Source organism: Myotis nattereri (assembly GCF_964212035.1).
Source record: "Myotis nattereri genome assembly, chromosome: 7".
NCBI lineage: Eukaryota > Metazoa > Chordata > Mammalia > Chiroptera > Vespertilionidae > Myotis > Myotis nattereri.
In genome coordinates, this window is record NC_138082.1 from 76,366,678 (window position 1) to 76,388,788 (window position 22,111).

The 22,111-nt window shown below is 36.9% G+C and overlaps 1 protein-coding gene and 1 pseudogene across 2 annotated transcripts in view; both read left to right on the top strand.

Moving 5' to 3' along the window:
- MCM6 (minichromosome maintenance complex component 6) overlaps positions 1-22,111 on the top strand; it is a 37,284-nt gene that overhangs the window by 2,334 nt on the left and 12,839 nt on the right. Inside the window, exons 2-12 of the mRNA XM_081095134.1 lie at positions 2,508-2,654; positions 4,386-4,496; positions 5,130-5,379; positions 7,345-7,510; positions 7,803-7,948; positions 9,203-9,353; positions 11,285-11,426; positions 15,941-16,082; positions 17,035-17,142; positions 19,208-19,363; positions 21,055-21,183. Coding sequence (XP_080951260.1) covers positions 2,508-2,654; positions 4,386-4,496; positions 5,130-5,379; positions 7,345-7,510; positions 7,803-7,948; positions 9,203-9,353; positions 11,285-11,426; positions 15,941-16,082; positions 17,035-17,142; positions 19,208-19,363; positions 21,055-21,183 — 1,648 coding nt within the window. The remainder of the gene's footprint in view (positions 1-2,507; positions 2,655-4,385; positions 4,497-5,129; positions 5,380-7,344; positions 7,511-7,802; positions 7,949-9,202; positions 9,354-11,284; positions 11,427-15,940; positions 16,083-17,034; positions 17,143-19,207; positions 19,364-21,054; positions 21,184-22,111) is intronic.
- LOC308522626 (NADH dehydrogenase [ubiquinone] 1 beta subcomplex subunit 5, mitochondrial-like) lies at positions 13,085-14,032 on the top strand (annotated as a pseudogene). The gene is made up of 2 exons: positions 13,085-13,550; positions 13,936-14,032. The product of its transcript is annotated as an NADH dehydrogenase [ubiquinone] 1 beta subcomplex subunit 5, mitochondrial-like (transcript).

The window sequence follows — 22,111 nt, forward strand, 5'->3', positions numbered from 1 at the left end:
CTGTTGTCCACACTCCTCCCATACCTTTTCTGACCACCACATACTTGCAGACATCTGCAGCTAGTCTACCTGCCACTTCTTTTCCTTTCAGATTTTAAGTCTATCAAGGCTGAATTTCCAGTGCCTTTCTAGATGTTAGGTAGAATTAGTTAATAATCCCCTATCACATTTCTTGTACCTTTTTTTTTCTTTTTCCCTCTTTTATTGTGGAAAGAACACTTACACAAGATTTACCTTCATAACAAATTTTTTTTTAATATATTTTATTGATTTTTTACAGAGAGGAAGGGAGAGAGATAGAGAGTTAGAAACATCGATGAGAGAGAACCATCTATCAGCTGCCTCCTGCACATCTCCTACTGGGGATGTGCCTGCAACCCAGGTACATGCCCTTGACCGGAATCGAACCTGGGACCTTTGAGTCCGCAGGCCGACACTCTATCCACTGAGCCAAACCGGTTTCGGCCTTCTTAACAAATTTTTAACTATACAGTATCTTATTGTTGAATATAGGTACAATGTTAGATCATATTCATCTTTCTTGACTGAAACTTCATACCTGTTGATTAGCATTTTCCTCTTCCTTCATCCCCTGGCAACCACCATTCCACTTTTTTTATTATAAGTTTGACTATGTTAGATATCTCATAAGTAGAATCATGCAGTATTTGTCTTTTTTGGTGATTGCCTTATTTCACTTCGCATAATGTCTTCAAGGTTCGTGCATATTGACACATTGCAGAATTTCCTTTTTTAAGGCTGAATAGTATTCCAATGTATGTGTATACCACATTTTCTTTAATCATTTGTGGTGGAAATTTAGGTTGTCTAGTACCTCTTTTTAGTGGGAGTGTCTCTTATGAAACTGTCAACCCTAGGATAGGAACAACACTCATTTTCATCTGTAGTTACTTCTGGTATAATGCTTTGCAGATAGTTCAGTAAATATTTAACAGAACATGCTGTATTTGAAGGAGGAATTGATTTTTGCTTCAAAAACTAATCTTCGCCCTAGCCAGTTTGGCTCAGTGAATAGAGTGTCGGCCTGTGGACTGGAGGGTCCCAGCTTGATTCCGGTAAAAGGCATGTACCTCGGTTGCAGGCTCCTCCCGGGCTGGGACCCTGGTCGGGTGCGTGCAGGAGGCAACCAATTGATGTGTTTCTTTCACATCGATATTTTTCTCTGTCTTTCTCTCTTCCATTCTCTCCAAAAATCAATGGAAAAATATCCTCGGGTGATGCTTAAAAAAAACTAATCATGTCATGTTAAAAGAACAAAAAGCAGGCTGGCTGGTGTGGTTGAGTGGTTCAGCATCGACCCAGAAACCAAGAGATCACCAGTTGGAATCCCAGTCAAGGCACATGCCTGGGTTTCAGGCTTGCTCACCACAGTATGGGGTGTGCAGGAGGGAGCTGATTGATGATACTTCTCCCTCATTGATGTTTCTGTCTCTATCCCTTAATACTTAAAAATAAATATTTTTATTGATTTCAGAGAGGAAGGAAGAGGGAGAGAGAGATAGAAATATCAATGATGAGAGAGAATCATTGATTGGCTGCCTCGTGCACGCTCCACACTGGGGATCTAGTCCACAACCAGGAATCGAACAGTGACTTCCTGGTCAACACTCAACCACTGAGCCATGCCAGCCAGGTGATAAAAATATTTTTTTTAAAAAAAAAGAACTAAAAAGCCCTACCGGTTTGGCTCAGTGGATAGAGCGTTGGCCTGTGGACTGGAGGGTCCCAGGTTCAATTCCGGTCAGGGGCATGTGCCTTGGTTGCGGGCACATCCCCGGTGGGGGGTGTGCGGGGGGCAGCTGATCAATGTTTCTCTCTCATCGATGTTTCTAGCTCTCTATCCCTCTCCCTTCCTCTCTTTAAAAAAAATCAATAAAAATATTTTAAAAAACAAAACAAAAAGTAAATAAGTTTGTATGATACTCCTTTTAGGAAAAAAACACACAAAACACCAGGTTTATTTTGTGTGTGTGTATTTATTTTTATTTTGGTTCTTAAACCAAAAACTAACCTATCAGTTTTCATTATAGAAATTGAGTTTTTAGATTTTGACCTGAATTTCTTGATTGAACATTTCCTCATTTTAGTTATACATACCAATAATAAAAGAATAGTTAGCATTTGTTGATGAGAAAATATTATGTCAAGAAATTCATGTTAAAATCTGAAAACCCAGTTTTTCTATGTTCTGGGCTCTGCATAAAACATTTTACAGGTGGTTCTCTCATTTAATCTTCACAGTAATCTTATGAGATAAAGTGATGTCCTAATCTGCTTTATTTCATTTTGTTCTAATTTTTTTCAAAAAGGAGAGGGGCAGGTTTAGAGAGGATAAGTAACTTGCCCCAAGTTACACAACTGTGAAAATGGGCCTGTCTGACCCTAAAGCTGATGATCTTTAATCAATACACTGAATTATCAGGCATTTGGATTCTTCTTTTTAATGCCTAGTTCTTCAATTTAATCTGACATGCATGTATCTGCAGGTTCCAGAACAGTGATGGAGAAACTAAGTACTTGCAGTTAGCAGAAGAGCTCATTCGTCCTGAGAGAAACACATTGGTTGTGAGTTTTGTGGACCTGGAGCAATTTAACCAGCAACTTTCCACCACCATTCAAGAGGAGTTCTATAGGTATGGTATATTAATCTTTCTGGGAGGCCAGTTCTGTTTGGACTGGAAGTGTTCATTTGTGAGGCAGAAGGGCAGCTGTGATAGAGGCCCTTTGATACAGCCAGTGGTCATGTAGTATTGCTCTGAACTAACTTAGGCCCAAAGCTGAATATTTTTCACATGCAAATGTTGAAAACCTTTGCTTTCTATATAGTTTTCCTAAGTTTTAAGAGGACCATTTACTTTGTGTCAGGTATTTGGTGCTGTTGCTGTCATTCAATTCCCCACCCCCACCCATCTCATAGGAGTTTTGAGAAAGTGTTTGTGTGGATCCTGTTCTTGATCAGAGAGAGATGTCTTTACAGCAGTAACGTTGTTCTTCTCTTAAAATTTAATTTTTCTTCTGATTATAAAAGTAATATATATTGTAGAAAATTTAGAAAATAGAGAAAAGTAGGGAGAGTAAAGTCATCTGTACATTTGTAATCCTGCCGCCCAAAGTTAACTATCATTAGCAGGTCTGTGCCAACAAAGTTCCAAGAGCCTTCTAGGTCTGTAAGTGCAGAGCTTCCTAAGGATCTCTTGACACATTTTGATGTATTTCTGCGTACCTATAATTATTTGGATCATACTATAGATAGAGCATCCTGCCCTTTTCACTTTACAGTATAACATTTTTCCATGTCATATAAAATCCCTTGAAAATATTTTAATAGTAGATTGGTATTTTTTTTGGTAGAAATTAGTTATATTTAATAATTTAGGCTTTAATTTTGTTTTTGATTGCTACGTAAAACGAGAAGCATTTTCTAATACATACCTTTTTATTTGGATTAATTAATGTGACAGTCTGTATAAATAAAATTAGGTTAAACTAAACAGTGCGGACTGTTGCGAAAGAAACGGAGGCCCAGGAGTAAGGAGACACAGCCCTGTTCCTTCACCTGGTGAACTATGAGGTGGAGGACTTGTCTTCATGTTTTTAGTCGTATCTGACCATCAAGAATGGTTGGAGAGATAAGCAGCAGTTTATTGTGAAAGTATGCAGCAGTGAAGTTGTACGGACAAGTAAGAGGGAGGTAGAGAGTCAGGGCTGGTGGTAGAAATACCCACACCCATACCTCATGCACGGGTCATGCAGTAATTCTGTCTCATTGAAAGCAGCTAATTTTTCAGAGGACTCCAGTCCCCACTCCTTCAGCCAGGCTGGAGCAGCTACTGGGGACTTCTGTCAAGAAAACATGGGCCACTTCAGTCTAACCAGTCAGATGGGCCATTTCTGCTAATACCTGATGTACACACATTCCTCCCCTGACCTCATCCATTTTTTATCAATCAAGAATTAAACCTAGAAAAATGAATTGTGGCCTCGACACCAAATGAAAAGCTGCCTTGGTAGATTGTAACCCCCTCTCCCCCTCAGGTTTTTCAGGTTGAGTCTTCTTGGACAGAGAAGTGGCCTACAGTGTGGTTCTAAATAATTATTTAAAGATAATGAGTGTTCGGGCACAGCATTTTATCTTTGGTGTTTCTACTGTCTTAGATCTATTTGTGGAGGGATAAGAGGATTGAAAGAGGCTCTCAAACCTGGACTAGATAATGCTAGTATCCTGTGTAGTTAAATTCTAAGGCTTGGGTGTAACCAGATGAAATTACTTAGTCTCAGCTGTTGGCAAGCATGAAGGGGGAAGGAGGCCTTGGTAATAAGCCTCTGGAAGAGATGTCAGTTGATCTTTTTTGTTTGCTTTTTAGAGTTTATCCTTACCTATGTCGGGCCTTAAAAACTTTCGTCAAAGACCGGAAAGAGATTCCTCTTGCCAAGGATTTTTATGTTGCATTCCAAGACCTACCTACCAGACACAAGTAAGAAACCCTTCTTTGGAAGAAAAGAAATGTACCAAATAGTATAGGCATCACTTAATTGTCAGAAAACTCAGGAGGTTGTAGTCTTAGATCTGTAAAGTTTTGCCCAGATATCCAAAAAATTTAATTTTGGAGAAATGTATTTTTCTAAGGAGATAGGATGAGAAGTAAGTTAAGTGAAGCAATTTCTGAGTATTGTCTTATTTTAGGATACCTTTGAGGGGATATTTGGGAGGGAAATTAGTCAAGTGAGAAAATTTGAAAACTGAAACAGTCACAGAAATTCATGAATCTGGAAAATTTTGTCAGAGCTTAAATGGCATACCTTTTAAAGAACTTAAGTAATTGTTTAAGAAATTGAAGTGATATTTTGAAAACAACTACTGAAATTACAAAGTTACCAAGTTATTTAATATAGAATGGGTTTGTGCAGTAAAGTGTTTCTGAACTTCTGAGTCTAAATTTTCCCCCCATGATAACTTTATTTTGAAAATACTTTAATACATACTTACTTAGAACTTGTAAATAAGCAAAAAATATTTGCATATAAACAAAAATGTGATTATCCCGTTTTATAATTACTTATTTCTTTGTTGTGCTTTATTCACCAATGGGACATTTATCCTTAAACAGAATTCGAGAACTCACTTCATCCAGAATTGGTTTGCTCACTCGAATCAGTGGGCAGGTGGTACGGACTCACCCAGTTCACCCAGAGCTTGTGAGTGGAACTTTCCTGTGCTTGGACTGTCAGACAGTGATCAAGGATGTAGAACAGCAGTTCAAATACACACAGCCAAACATCTGCCGAAATCCAGTTTGTGCCAACAGAAAGAGATTCCTGCTAGATACAAATAAATCAAGATTTGTTGATTTTCAGAAGGTAACTATTAAATTTTTGTTAAGCTCATATTTAGCCTATGCTAATAATTCCCTTCTAGGCACCTACAATTATTATTTAAGAGCTTATTTAGACAGTGTTAAACTCAGTTTTTATTTTAAGTCAAGGATCATCAAATGTGACCACAGATTTAAGCCAAAAAACTCTTAATACAAATTTTGGTTATCAGTTTATAAATGTGTTTTAACCTTTAATAACCTTAATTGGAAGCCTCTTCAGGCTGTGACAAAATGTATTTGTTAAAGAATAAATAGTAATTATTATCAATATTAACTAGAGTTAAGAGAACTTTGGAGAAGTACAGACTTGTTGGCGTAAGACTTTGAGTAGGTGGTCAGGAGAGGGACAGCATGAATAATAGGATAGGTGCAAATGGACATGTTTGTCAACAGCAGTGAGGATTCCCATTATTGAAGTAGAGGAGTCAAATTGGAGATTATCTGAGAGATGATTGGTATGAGGCATAGAGGTACTTGGAGCCTTAACTCTCAGATTTGGACCTATCTTGATAAATAAGGGAATTATCAGGGGATATGATTTTTTTTTTTTTTTTTAAGGAAGATTAATGGGACACTGGTTTGTAGTATTTAACAAGAGACTAGTAATTAGGTAGTTGTAGTGATTTGGGCAATAGTTGGATGGTAGCAGTAGGTGTAAGGGGCTCTTATCTCTGTATGACTTAGTAACTCTGGGACGTGCAAAGGGGAAAAAAAATTATAGCAGCTCAAGCATTAGAGCATGGAGGAATGAGTACCAGTCTAAAATAATTAATATTTAATTCAGTTTTCAATCCTCACTTAGATTTCTAATATTCTTATACTTGGTTTTTAAGAAGTACATACTCTATCAACAACTTTTGATAGGAGGTATTCTATATTTGAAAAAGAACGTGATAACAACCCCATTGGGTCTTGGTTTGAAAAGAAAACAAAACATCTGTAATTAAGGGGAAATTTAAAGTTGGATTGAATAATAGACATGGTATTAAATATTATTTAATCTTCTTGGTGTTATAATGGTATTGTGTTTACATAGGAGATTGTCTTTATTTGTGCTTAAATATTTAGGGGTGAAGTATCTTGATACTTACATTTAAAATATAATAATATAGTAAAAGTATGTGTGTCTAATGTTAACAGATGCATTGAGATGGAGAGCATAAATTACGAAACACAGAACAAATATATAACTACATAGTCAATTTGAACAAAGAGAAAACGAGAAAAAATTCTTTTTAATTAGAGAAAATGAAGATTTTATTTTATTTTATTTTAAATATATTTTATTGATTTTTTACAGAGAGGAAGGGAGGGGGATAGAGAGTTAGAAACATCGATGAGCGAGAAACATCAATCAGCTGCCTCCTGCACACCCCCTACTGGGGATGTGCCCGCAGCCAAGGTACATGCCCTTGACCAGAATCGAACCTGGGACCCTTGAGTCTGCAGGCCAACGCTCTATCCACTGAGCCAAACCTGTTAGGGTGAAGATTTTAAATAGATATAATCTTGCCCTAGCCGGTTTGGCTCAGTGGATGGAGCTTTGGCCTGCAGACTGAAGGGCCAGGTTCGATTCTGGTCAGGGGCACATGCTTGGGTTGCAGGCTCAATCCCCACTGGGTAGAGTACAGGAGGCAGCTGATCAATGATTCTCACTCATCATTGATGTCTGTCTCTCTCTCTCTCTCTCTCTCTCTCTCTCTCTCTCTCTCTCTCTCTCATTCTCCCTCTCTGAAATCAATAAAAATATATTAAAATAAATAAATAGATATAATCTTTTACCAAATTGAAAGTTTTAGGGTCGATAATTTTTACGATAAATGATGGCACATGTCAAAAGTGCAAAAGGTAAGATAGTTTAAAATATGTCAATATTTGTGGAATTTAATTTAGATTATATGACATTTGAACAAGATCTCTTATTCTTGGCCATTTTTTTTTGTTATAGGTTCGTATTCAGGAGACTCAAGCTGAGCTTCCTCGAGGAAGTATCCCACGCAGTTTAGAAGTGATCTTGAGGGCTGAAGCTGTGGAGTCAGCTCAAGCTGGTGACAAGTGTGACTTTACAGGGACGCTGATTGTTGTGCCTGATGTCTCTAAGCTTAGCACACCAGGTTGGTAATTTGAGGCTCAAATCTAACAAATTCTGTTACCTGAACTGCAGAGTATCTAGCTTCTTATATCTTCCTTATCTTATTTTGGGCTACCAATCAGAGGGTAAATCGGGAAGTATGTTGAGAATAAAGACTAATGGGTTTTGCTACAAAAGGTAGTGATCTAAAAAAAAAAAAAAAAAAATCAGCCTAAATGAAATCTTTGGATTTATAGGTTTTGTGTATTTGGACAATTTTTACTCAGCATCTTCAATATTTGAGCTGTGAAACTACTTATCATTCAATCTTTCAGGAGCACGTGCAGAAACTAACTCTCGTGTCAGTGGTGTTGATGGATATGAGACAGAAGGCATTCGAGGACTCCGGGCCCTTGGTGTTAGGGACCTTTCATACAGGCTGGTCTTCCTTGCCTGTTGTGTTGCACCAACCAACCCAAGGGTGAGTCTTAGTAGAATAGCAAAGCTTGAGAAAGATCTCCCCCAAGGCTGCCGCAAAGTTACGGGTTTCTGAAACCTCTCAGTTATCTAGTCAATGTTAAAAATACAGGTTGTTGCAATTTGATTTTTTTTTTTTTTTCAGTTTTAAAATCAAATTTTTTCGTATCTCTCTGACAAGGAAAAATCTTGTTTTCATGTCAGAGCTCATTGCTTTAATAGCAGTGGTACAAATAATCCATGGTAGGGGTTTATGTTTTTTAATTATCATGGTTCCTCTCATGCTCTTGGAGAAAGTGCAAATAGAAAGATTTAGTAATCTGGAAAGTAAAGAAATTGCTTTCTGAGAGTGATGGGCTCCTGGTGTTATAGTTGTTCAGAACTTGATTCTGTGTCCTGAATGGAAAAGCAGATAGAAAGAGTTTGGAAAATCATCCAGTTTTGGAAAAAGAAATAAGTATAGTATTATTCTGTCACTTCTTTTTGTTGTTGTTAATCCTCACCCGAGGATATTTTTCCATTGATTTTTAGGGAGAGGGAAAGACAGAGAAACGTCGATGTGAGAGAAACACATCAATTGGTTGCCTCCTGCATGCCCCCGACCAGGGTCCAGGCCGGCTAGGAGCCTGCAACCAAGGTACGTGCCCTTGACCAGAATCAAACCCAAGACCCTGTGGTCCACAGGCCAATGCTCTATCCACTAAGCAAAACTATCTAGGGCTGTCACTTCTTTTTAAAAAAAAAAAAAATATATATATATATATATATTTCATTGATTTTTTACAGCGAGGAAGGGAGAGGGATAGAGAGAAACATCTATCAGCTGCCTCCTGCACGCCCCCTACTGGGGATGTGCCCACAACCAAGGTACATGCTCTTGACCGGAATCGAACCTGGGACCTTTCAGTCCACAGGCTGACGCTCTATCCACTGAGCCAAACCGGTTAGGGCTATCACTTCTTTTTGATCTTCGCATCATTGGACTAGCATTTTAGTATGGCTCATCTCTTAACCACATAAATTTAGATAGCAATATAAAATGGTGGTGGCTTTTTGTTTTTTTAATTCACAGGACAAATGACATACTCTCTTAATTAACTTAGAACTTACTAGTTGAGGATTTTTTAAAAACCTTTATAGTTAACAGATTCTGAAGTTGACCTCCCAGACTATAATTTGTTTGTAGTGAAGTGTCTTCTCTTTCACATTATTTTGACTGTTTCTGTACTAATATTTTTCCTTTCTTCTCTGTCCTCAGTTTGGAGGGAAAGAGCTCCGAGATGAGGAACAGACAGCTGAGAGCATAAAGAACCAAATGACTGTGAAGGAATGGGAGAAAGTGTTTGAAATGAGTCAAGATAAAAATCTATACCACAACCTTTGTACCAGCCTGTTCCCTACTATACATGGTAAGAGTTCTATACATTTGTGCCATAAACTTGAAATTCAAGATAATGATTCAAGATAAAACAGCAACATATGATTTCTTAAAGCACACAAATCAGATCATGAAAGTTTTTTTGTAGGTTTAGAAGGGGTCTTTTTGTCATTTATGAAAGGAAAATATATGACTCCACTTAAAACAAGGTACCTAGAATAGGCAAGTTCATAGAGATTGAAAGTAAAGAGGTTACTGGGGGAGAGGGATGGGGAGTTACTGTTTAATGGATAGATTCCTGTTTAGTATGATGAAAAGCTCTAGAAATTTATAGGGATGATGGTTATAAAACAGTGAATATACTTAATTCCACTGAAATGTACACTTAAAAATGGTTGAAATGGTAAATTTTATGTTGTGTATACTTTACCACAATTTTTTTAAAAAGGAAAAAGGGATCATGTAGTGTTCTTTTTCTGACTTTAGGACAGAACTTCACTGCAGTATACTCCAGTATGCTAGTTTAATATCTGTGGGGCTTTTTTCATTTTTAGAGCTGGAGATTTCTTGATGTTTCTTGGTTACATGTACATGTTTATACCTTTGGTGGTTTCTTTCATGGTTTGTTTTTTTTTTTTTTTTTTTGGCTCTTGGTTGCTAGCTTCTCGCTGTTATTAAAATCCTCTTGTGTGTTGAAGGGTATAACTAAATTTTCAGGCCTCATAATATAATGGGTTTTTCCCTTAGGTATATATTTTTTAATCATTACAATTAACCTGTTTTTCTACCTAAATATTTGATAAATGAAATTGAACTGAAATTCTTTATGTTAATAATTGTTTATGGATTTTAGAGTGTCGTCCTTTAATAATGAATAGGGTAAAAAATTTTATGCTGCTTCACTTTTCCCATAAATTATTGCTTCGTAACAAATTACCCCAAAATTTAGTGGCTTAAAACAACAAACATCTCATACAGTCTGTGGGTCAGGAGTTGACAGAGGCTTAGCTGGGTGGTTCTGCTCAGTCTTTCAGGAGGTTGCAGCCGAGACATTAGCTGGGGCTACAGTCATTTGAAGGCTTTGCTGGGGCCAGAGGATCCACTTAGGGAGCTTACTTACATGGCTTATAGGTCAGAGTAGTTTTGGTTGTGGAGTGGGTTTTTTAATTTTCTGTTTTTAAGGTGGTTTTTGTAAATCTGCCTAGCACTTTGTTAATGGAATTCACAGAAAGTCATAATAATTAGCACAGAAAAATATTTCTAAAGATCCATTGTTTTCTAATTGTTCATTTCCTTCTTATATTGGATTTATATAGTTCTTTGAAGCATTTTATCTAATCCCTATGAGTTCACTTAGCATGAATTTATATTCAGCACCGGTCACTACAGTGGGGCCTTGACTTACGAGTATCCCGACTAACGAGTTTTTTGAGATACCAGCTGTCTCTCCGCAGGTTTTTTGCATTGACTTGATAGAGTAATTTGAGTTAACGAGCTCCTTAACGAGCTCGGTCTCGTAAGTCAAGGCCCCACTGTATTGGTAATACAAAAGAATAAGGTCATGGACCATTTCTCAAACTGTTGATTGAATTGCATGCCATTAGAAAGAACTAGCAAATATGATAGATAAGCTGAGGGGGACATAGTTTATTTATGGGGAGAGATATTTGAGGACTACCTCATAGAGAAAAGCTTTGTATAAGGTAGTGGGACTTGTGAGCAAGGAAAGCCTCTTAGAAGGGTGAACATTGGCACCGGCGACACCTGCAGTATAGGTGAAGACATTGGTTAGGGGACTTCAAATTCCAGAGCAAGAACCAAGATTAGGAGCCAGGTATTTTTACTTCAGTCTTGTGCTTTGCTTCACATTTATCTGCTCTTTTGGTTGATAAATGTGCCCTTGGAATTTCCTGTGATATGTTTAGCCTCATGTTGAAAAATACCTTGGGTTTTTTGTTTCAGGCAATGATGAAGTAAAACGGGGTGTCCTGCTGATGCTCTTTGGTGGTGTTCCAAAGACAACAGGGGAAGGAACCTCTCTTCGAGGGGACATAAATGTTTGCATTGTTGGTGACCCAAGTACAGCTAAGAGCCAGTTTCTCAAGTAAGTGTTTGCCCATAGTAGTGCAGCAGGAAAAACTGCATGGTTCAGGCTCTGTGCTACCAAGAGAGCAGTCAGTGTGCCTGTACTAGAGCAGGAGTATAAATTAGGGCTGTGTTGAACATGTAATTCACTTGGATTCAAAACACCTTAATTTTTTTAACAAAATGTAACAATATTTTATCATTTTGGAATAGGGAAAAAATTGCCTGCAATCCCGTTCCCATGTAGAACTCTTTTAATTTTTGTATAATGTCTTTGTATAATCTTTGAATACATAAATATGTATTTTCATTTTAATATACCCTAAATATTTTTCCTTCTTCTGTACTTTCACAATGTTTTTGGTTGGTGTACTGTAACTTATAAAATCACTTCCCTAGCCTGTCGTAGTTTATTTTAATGATTATATAGATATTGATACAGTGAGTACCATGATATGTAGAAATTTTTATTTAAAATTTTTTTGTTCCCGCCGAAACCGGTTTGGCTCGGTGGCTAGAGCGTCGGCCTGCGGACTGAAGGGTCCCGGGTTCGATTCCGGTCGGGGGCATGTGCCTGGGTTGCGGGCACATCCCAGGTGGGGAATGTGCAGGAGGCGGCTGGTCGATGTTTCTCTCCCATCGATGTTTCTGACTATCTCTCTTCCTTCCTCTCTGTAAAAAATCAATGGAATGTATTTAAAAAAAAAAAAAATTTTTTTTTGTTCCCTATGGGTAAATTCCAACTATAGGATTGCTGAGATTTAAGAATACACATATCTTTTGTGTGTGTGTGTGTGTGTGTGTGTGTGTGTGTGTTTGCCGTTATTATTTATTTATTTATTTTTTTTTATTTATTGCTTAAAGTATTACAAAGGGTATTACATATGTGTCCATTTTATCCCCCCGCCCTAGACAGTCCCCTAGCCTCCCCTATCCCCCAATGTCTTATGTCCACTGGTTATGCTTATATGCATGCATACAAGTCCTTTAGTTGATCTCTTACCCCCCTACCTCCTGCCCCCCAACCCTCCCCGGCCTTCCCGCTGCAGTTTGACAGTCTGTTTGAGGCAGCTCTGCCTCTGTATCTATTATTGTTCAAAAGTTTATAATGGTCTCTATTATCCATGAAGAATACAAATATCTTTAAGGTTGTTAAATAGGACACACTTTGCCAAAGCAGTGCTATAAGCATGAGACTTTTTTTGCCAACCTTATCAGCATAAGTATTGCAAGAACTTGCTTACTTTTAACTTTTTAAGAAACTTAGAGGTCAAAATAATAGTAACCCATTTTGAGCACTTCCTGTGTTCTTGGTGCTGTATATATGTGTATATTATGTCTTATCCAACATCACCCAGACTGACATGTATTAGTCTCTTTTTTTCAGGAAGGCAAACAAAACCCTCATATTATGTCTGTTCTTAGACCAGACCCAACACTATCTTGAATATCAAAGCTTTGTAATAAGTTTTAAAATCAGAAAACGTGAGTTGCCCAACTCTTTTTCCAGATTGTTTTAGCTATTCTGGGTCCTTTGAGTTTCTGCATGAATTTTAGGATCATCTTGTCAGTTTCTACAAAAAAGCCAGTTGTGATATTAATAGGGATTGTGTTGAATCTGTAGATCAATTTGAGGTATATTGGCATTTTTCTTTAAGAGGGAGAAAGGGAGTAGCCATGGAGGCCTTGAGCTTGCTGCAGCGGTCTTCGGTCACCGCTGACCTTGCTCTCTGGCCACCACTTGGGCACGTGGCTTGGATCCGGGGCCTTTCTCACATGTGGCTTTCCGAAGGCTATTGCTCCTGTAAGACACAGTGGAGACCATGAGAAAAGACTCTTATCAAACCTTCTGGATTCTATGATAAGCGTTCTTTGAATTTACTGAAATTCTACATTATGCTGACTGGGATTCCAGTAATAATTGGCCTAACTCTGGTGAATGTATTCGTTGATGAAACTGAATTAGCAGAAATTCCAGAAGGCTATATCCCAGAACACTGGGAATATTACAAGCATTCTATATCAAGATGGATTGCCCGAACTTTCTATGATAGTCCTGAAAAGAATTATGAATGAACAATAGCTATCCTTCCCATTGAAATTAAAAACGCTGAATTATGGCTAAAGGAGTGGGAAGTATAGGGTGTCCCAAAATTCACGCAAGAAGTAATTTTGATAGAAAACACAGGTTTATAATTAAAAATTGTAAATTTTTTATTGATTCATAAAGTATAGTATAGGGTTATATATGGAATAGCACATCGGGTAAATGGCCTCCATAGCTTTGCTGGCACATACACAAAGCCGTGGTCTTCCTTGGTCTTCATTGTCCCTGCTCCTGGGCCATAATTGGTACTTGGTAATGCTTATCAAATTGAAGGGATTGAAATCAAAGGGCAACAGATATTAGAATCTGATTCAATAAACCAAGTAAAATTAGGCTTTTATTTTTTGTTGTTGTTGTTGTGGTTGATAATGCTCACACAAAATTTAAATCTTGCGTGAATTTTGGGGCACCCTATATGAAGATTAATGCGTACGAGAGACAATGGTCCCTGGTATCAGACACCAATCATTGATAAGGGACTTATTGATCATGCTCTAAAAACAAGTCCTGACAACTGATTTTTTATTTCTCTAAATACAAAGTACATTTTCTTTATGGGAAAATGAAGTAATAAATATATTCTGTACTTTTGCTCAGAATAATGAATAAAATACTTCCATTGCTCTGTTTCCCAGTGTTGGTTCAGCTAAGGTTTTTTTCTGTGGGTGATTTTAATTTTTTCAGCTTTGTGAGGCATAACTGACAAAAATTGTAACATTTAAAGTGTACATTGTGATTATTTGGTGTGTGGATACATTGTGAGTGGCAGATTAAGACTTGATTTGGGAGTTTCAGCTTCCTCTTTTAAGAGATTTAAAAAAAATTTTAAAGTTGGAGAAATAGGAATATGTGAACTTCTTAAAGGTGTAACTTTGAAAGGTTAATGTTTTACTTATCTGATAAATGGAAGTTAGAGAAATCTGAGTATGTTAAGTATCAGAAAGTATAGTAGTTTATGTCTATGTTGTAGACGTCTGGATTACTCAGCGGCAAACTCAGAGTTTTAAATTATACAAATATTGAACCAACTGGATAAAACATTAATAAACATTTTCAATGAACAGAGAGAGAGAGAGAGAGAGAGAGAGAGAGAGAGAGATTTATTGTTCCACTTATTTATGCATTCATTGGTTATTTCTTGTATGTGCTCTGACCAGGAATCAAACCTGCATTCTTGCTGTATCAGGACGCTTCAGCCAACTGAGTTACCCTGCCAGGGTGTATATTGGCTTTTTAACAATATTAAGTCTTCTGATCCATAAACATGGGACATCTTTCCATTTATTTAGGCCTTCTTTAATTTCTTTGAACAATGTTTTATAGTTTTCAGGGTATAAGCTTGCACTTCTTTTGTTAAACCTATTCCTAAGTATTTTAATCTTTTTGATGCTATTTTCTTTTCATTTTGGGGTTGTTCATTGCATGTGTATATGAATGAAATTGATCTTTTGTCTCACAACCTTGTAAGAACTCTTTTATTAGTTGTAATGTTTTTGTAGATTCCATAGGATTTCCTGTCTATAAGATCATGTTACCTGCAAATAGTGATACAGTGGGGCCTTGGCTTACGAGTGTCCCGACTAACGAGTTTTTTGAGATACCAGCTGTCTCTCGGTGGATTTTTTTGCATTGAGTTGATAGAGTAATTTGAGTTAATGAGCTCCTTGACGAACTCAGTCTCAGAACAAATTAAACTCGTAAGTCAAGGCCCCACTGTAGTTCTTTCAAACTGGCTGCCTTTTGATTTTCCTTTCCTAACTGCACCTGCTATACCTTTGAGTATATTATTGAATAGAAGTGGTAGAGTTGACATCTGTGTCTCATTTTCCTAATCTTGGGGGGAAAGCATTCAGCCTTTAACCTTCAAGAATGATGTTAGCTGTGGGTTTTTATAGATGCTATATCAGGTTGAAGGAAAATCTTTTCTATTTCTCATTTGTTGAGTTCTTATCATGAAGGGGTGTTGGATTTTGTCACGTGTTTTTTTCTGAAACTATTGAGATGGTTTTTATCTTTATTAATGTGGTATATTATTAACTTTTGCTATTAAACCAACCTTGCATTTTTACAGTAAATCTCACAGCTAATTTTATTTTTTAAGTGCAAGGCCTTCTAATAAATCATTATTGCTGAACTTTTATTACTAAAGACTTTTCAAGTTGATGTTTTTGTCATGTATGAACTTCATCTTACATCTGACAGGAATGGTTTTACATCTATCTAAAAGGCCAAAAGAGAAAGGCTTTATGTTCAGTCTGTGGTTTCATCTTCAGTCTAATATAGATATCTCTGGATTGCTTATGATTAATGCCTTTCTCAGTTTTTTAAAAATAATTTAAATTCTTAATTGACAAATGCTGTTAGGTGATATTCCTGCACAGAATGTTTTGTAGTCATATATTAATGAATATGATAACCTTGAACAGGCATGTGGAGGAGTTCACCCCCAGAGCTGTCTACACCAGTGGCAAAGCATCCAGTGCTGCTGGCTTAACAGCAGCTGTTGTGAGAGATGAAGAATCTCATGAATTTGTTATTGAAGCTGGAGCTTTGATGCTGGCTGATAATGTAAGAACATTTTATACTCTTGTATATAAAGAAATCAAAATATTCTTTACCATGTCAATAAAGACCTATAAGTTTCTATTAAAAAGATGTCCTTAAACATAATAAAAAAATTAAAAGATGTCCTTTAAAAGGGGCATTATTAGTAAATAATCTTTATTTGACATTGATTAATTAGATCTGTAAAGGCATGTAAGTTGTAGCTATATCTATATATATATAAAAGGCTAAGTGACCGTCTGACCATCCAACTGACCGGTAGGTATGATGCACACTGACCACCAGGGGGCAGACGCTCAACGCAGGAGCTGCTGAGTGACAGCAACTTTGCAGAGTGCCCTCTTGCACTCCGGGACCCTTCAGGGGATGTCAGAGAGCAGGTTTTGGCCCACCTGCCGGACATGCTCTTCAAGCTGCAGTGCTGCCCCAGGTGCAGCCGGCCAGGGAGGGACCATGGGAGGTTGGCTCCAGGGCGTGTCCGGCCGTTTTGCCCAGTCCCTCCCTGCCGGGCACCTTCTAATTTTTTTCAATGTGCCCAAATCCATGCACCGGGCCACTAGTATGCTTATAAACATTGTTTCAATTTCACTCTTCACTTCTGCAGCTGAAAATCAATCTTGAAGTGACCCAAAATATTTTGACCCTGAGATTTACACAGTTTGGTGTGTTTTTTTAATGTATCTGTACTGATTTCACAGAGGAAAGGAGAGGGAGAGAGAGAGAAACATAAATGATGAGAGAATCATTGATCGACTGCCTCCTGCACACTCCTTAGTCTTAGTCTAAAACGAGTCAAAAGCATATGGTTCCTTCTAGCTCTGGGATCTACTGTGCTCTAGTAGAGGGAATTAGGATTGATTATTTACCTATCTTACAGTATAGGTGCAAACTTTGAGTTTACTTGCCATTTGACACCTAAAAGGCAGTTTCTTATGCTAGATTTGTTTGGTTACAGGGTGTATGTTGTATTGATGAATTTGATAAGATGGAAGTGCGGGATCAAGTTGCTATTCACGAGGCTATGGAACAGCAGACTATCTCCATCACTAAAGCGGGCGTGAAGGTACATGTGTCCACTTCTGTTCCACTGCATCGTGCCTTGTAGATTGATGTAGCTCTAGAGACATTCCCCTGGATAAAATGCATTATTTCAACATAAAATGTTATTTGTTGAAATGGAAAACAGCCCTGAGGATTATCAATCCAAATTATAGGTACTATGAAAATGTGTCAGTATGACAGAAAGTAGAGGGTACTGGTGAAAATTTTAGCATTTCACAGGTCAAAATTTTCACAAAGCTTCAATATTTTTTGATAAAACAGGTTTACAATTATAACAAACGTAATCTATTTAAATGAAAATAATAAGTACAGTCATGTGCCACATTTTGGTCAAGAATGGGCCACATATGTGATGGTGGTCCCATGAGATTATAATGGAGCTGAAAAATTCCTATCACCTAGTGACATCTTAGTCATAGTAATATCTTAGCACATCACATTACTCACATGTTTGTGGTGATGCTGGTGCAAACAGACCTACTGCCCTGCCAGTTGTATAAAGTAGAGCACACACAATAATGCACAGTACATAATACTGGGTATTATTGTTTTAGAGTGTTCTCTTCCTACTTATAAAAAAAAAAGTTAGCTATAAAACGGTAAGCCATACTAAGGCAGCAACCTCATACATCTTGTGTTTACATCTCTTGATTGCATCATCTTCTCATGCTTGATTGAGTCTCATGTTTTATGCAGTAGGCTGTACCATCTAGGTTTGTGTAAATGCCCTCTATGATCTTTGAACAGCCATGGAATTGCCTTACAGCTCATTTCTCAGAACCTACCCCCATCATTAAGTGATACCAGACTGTACAATATTGTGACTAACATTCGAGAGAATCATACTTTTTAAATAAAGTAATACATTCAAGTAGTGAGGAAAATTTAAGCAGTACTCTAAAATATAAGGAAGAGAAATCTTCCCCTGCAACTCCCAGCACTAATAAGTACTCAGAAATACCTGCTGAGTTTATGCTCCATTTAGGAATATTTTATATAGAAACAAGCATAATACATATAGTTTTGTTCCTTACTCATTCAACATAATTTTATTTTGGCAATCTTTCTAAAGGGTGTCCCATAATTATTGCAAGAAGTAATTTTGATAGAAAACACAGGTTTATAATTAAAAATTGTAAATTTTTTATTGATTCATAAAGTATACAGTATAGGGTTATTTATGGATTAGCACATCGGGTAAATGGTTTGCATGGCTTTGCTGGCACATATGCACTCTTTGGTTATTGCCTGAGCAGCCGCATTTTCGAAGAAGAATGGTCCGATGATGCCTTCAGCCCAAAATCCGCACCAAACAGTGACACGTTGTGGATGCATTTGTTTCTCAACAATCACTCTTGGATTTTCTGAACCCCAAATGCAACAATTTTGTCGATTAACCAAGCCATCAAGATGAAAATGAGCCTCATCGAAATTCAGCCACATTTATGCAAAAACGGTCATGGAAAATTTCAACAAAAGAGTGCATATGTGCCAGCAAAGCCGTGGAGGCCATTTACCCGATATGCTATTCCATACATAACCCTATACTGTATACTTTATGAATCAGTAAAAAACTTACAATTTTTAATTATAAACCTGTGTTTTCTATCAAAATTACTTCTTGCCTGAATTTTGGGACACCCTTTATATTGGCACATATTACATCCATTTTGGGTTTTTTTATTACTGCATGGTTTTCAGTTGTATGTACCCCAATTAGACACCTACAGAGTGATATTTGGGTCCTTTCCAGCCTTTTGATTACAAACAATATTGTAGGTATCCTTGAACACACATCTTCCTGTACCTAGCTACAAGATAAATTTCTAACAAGAAATCTCAGGCTTAACGGGTATGCACAGCATTTCGCCATCATCATATGGGAGTACCTGTGCGCTGTGTGTTATTAGACTTTAATTTTAATAATCTAGTAGGTGAGAAATGATGTCTTAGTATTTTGGTTAGCATTTACTTCATAATGAAAGAGATCAAGCATTTTGTCATATGTTTATTGGCCGTTCCAGATGTCTTTTTAAACCTATCACAATTCTTTCTTTTGTGGTCAGGCTACTCTGAATGCCAGAACATCTATTTTGGCAGCAGCAAACCCAATCGGTGGACACTATGACAGGTCAAAGTCGTTGAAACAGAATATAAATTTGTCAGCTCCCATCATGTCCCGATTTGATCTCTTCTTTATACTTGTGGATGAATGTAATGAGGTAACCAACATTATCTATCACTCTTCTTTTGTTATTTCCAATATGAGTAATTGAATGAGTCAGGCTTGAATATATGCTCCTGAACAACTGGCACATGTGTTTGCACTGATCTTTTATTTCTCTCCAATTGGGCAAAGGTGTATTAAGCAGTTCAAAATAAAGTCACTTGAATTGCTGGTTCCACTTAATTGTGTTGAGGAATATAATGTTGTTTGTTTTTGCTAATGTTTTTTTAATTTTCAAAGGAAAAAGGACACGGTACAATATACAGATCTTGTAACATAGAAACCCACACCTGAAACCTGTATGTTCATGTTTACCAATGTCACCCCAATAAACTTAATAAATTTAACAAAAAAAAGAAAAAAGGAAACGTTATAATTAATTTCCAATCATTCTCTTTAAGATTTTTATAAGAATTTCTTGTTTTGTTGAGGATCTTTTTAGTAAGCTTGAAAAATTGGAATACCAAAGAAATTTCTTTTTTTCTCCTCCAAATTAGGAGTCATTAGTCTTCCTATATTTTCTCATAAAGTTGAGTGTGTATCACTTTTTCCCCTTAATTATAGAATAATTTGAAGATTAAATGTAAAGTGGTAGATGTACTTGGATTCGGACATGTTAACTATTAGAGTTATTATACTTAATCTTAAATATTTAACAATACTGCACAGCTCAGATGGGCACAGGACTACAAAGTGATATTCTGTAGAAGCTAATATTATAGGTGTACTGTTAATTACTGAGCATGGGGGTCCTGTATTGCATTAGGCACAATCCATACTCTTGCTTACAGCAAAACTTCAACTATTATCTAAATAAAAGCTGCCTTCCATTAGTTTTTTATGTTTTGGTTTGTTTTTATCCCTTCACAAATCCATATAAATATTTAACCCACCTACCCATAGTTGGGAGTTACCTGATTTCATATATTTCTATTTGTACATAATCCATTAAATTAGTTTTTTAACTGTTGGAAATAATTTCAGACTTACAGAAACATTGCAAGAAATATAATAGTGCACATGGTACCCATATCCTTTTATTCTATTCACGTATTAACATTTTGCCTTATTTGCTGTATCATTTGTTCTCTTTATATCTACGTGGTTTTTCTGTATCATTTAAGAGTAAATTGCTTATTTTTTGTATGATTTTTTTCTCAATATTAATACTGTGATGATTATCTTTATATATTTACAAATGGTAATATAAAGTTGTGGCTAAGACCATGGACTCTGAAGCTGGACTGTTCAAATCTTGGCTCCATTGCTTGCTGTGATATTGGACTAGTGATTTAACCTCTCTGAGCCTCAATTTATTCATCTGTAAAATAGGGGTAATAACTGCCTAATAATAAGGTTTTGGTGAAGCTTATATGAATTAATGCTTCTATACACACTTAGGCAATAGTGGCTGGCATATACTAAGGGCCCTAGAAATCTGCTATTGTTATTAAAGTCAGTTAATTCCTTCAAGAATATTCTTGGAGTGGGGCAAAGGTAAACATTTTACTTTGGTTTTAAATGAAACGTACCAAACTTGCCTCAGAAACCTTGTACCTATGAATACATCTTTCAGTGGTGTATTAGAGCTTATTTTTAGCTATGACTAATTTCTTAATGCCTAGGATAGTCTGGAGTGGATATTGATGTGACTGATCAAAGTGATTTTTTGTTGTTTTGAATTAGGTTACAGATTATGCTATTGCGAGGCGTATAGTAGACTTGCATTCAAGGATTGAAGATTCGATTGATCGTGTTTATTCCCTTGATGATATCAGGAGGTATCTTCTCTTTGCAAGGCAGTTTAAGCCAAAGGTAACCTGCATTTTTTATACTAGAATAGAGCATCATGGGTATATTTTAAATGGCATTTAGACAAAAGGATTACATGGAGAAATCTGAACCTGTACTTGTTTGGGTTTTTTGTTTCTTTGGGGGTTTTGTTTGTTTGTTTAGAAGTTTGTTTCTTCAGAGAATTGAGAAAAGGGCATTTTAAAAACATCTGAATAATTCCATTTCTTTTCCTTGTTATGTGCTAATAACAATTTTTTGTGGGTGATATTTTTTGGGTTTTTTCTTAAATATATTTTTATTGATTTCAGAGAGGAAGGGAGAGCAAGAGAGAGATAGAAACTTCAATGATGAGCGTGAATCATTGATTGGCTGCCTCCTACACACCCCCTACTGGGGATCAAACCCTCAACCTGGGCATGTGCCCTGACCGGGAATTAAACGTGCAACCTTGTTGGTGCATAGGACAATACTCCCAACTGAGCCACCTGGCTGGGGCAGACATTCTTTTATTTTAACCATTCCTAAGAATCATAAAACTGTGTATGTGTTTAGTAGTCTACTGAATGCTCTTATATCTTTCTCTGAGGAAAAACTTGGATTCCTCTGGATAATTGTGAATGAACATGATTGTTATTTTACAGTAGTTGATGTAGTTCATTAGATTGAATCTGCACTGGATCCAGGATAGTTACTTAGACATTTATTTTTAAAATAAACCTCCATTTAATAGCCCAGCTGGAGTGGCTCAGTGGTTGAACCAGGAGGTCATAGTTCAGATCCTGGTCAGGGTACATGCCCAGGTTTTGGGCTCGATCCCTGGTAGGAGGCATACAGGAGGCAGACAGTCAATAATTCTTGCTTATTGATGGTTGTTTTTTTAAAAAATATATTTTATTGATTTTTCACAGAGAAGAAGGGAGAGGGATAGAGAGTTAGAAACATCGATGAG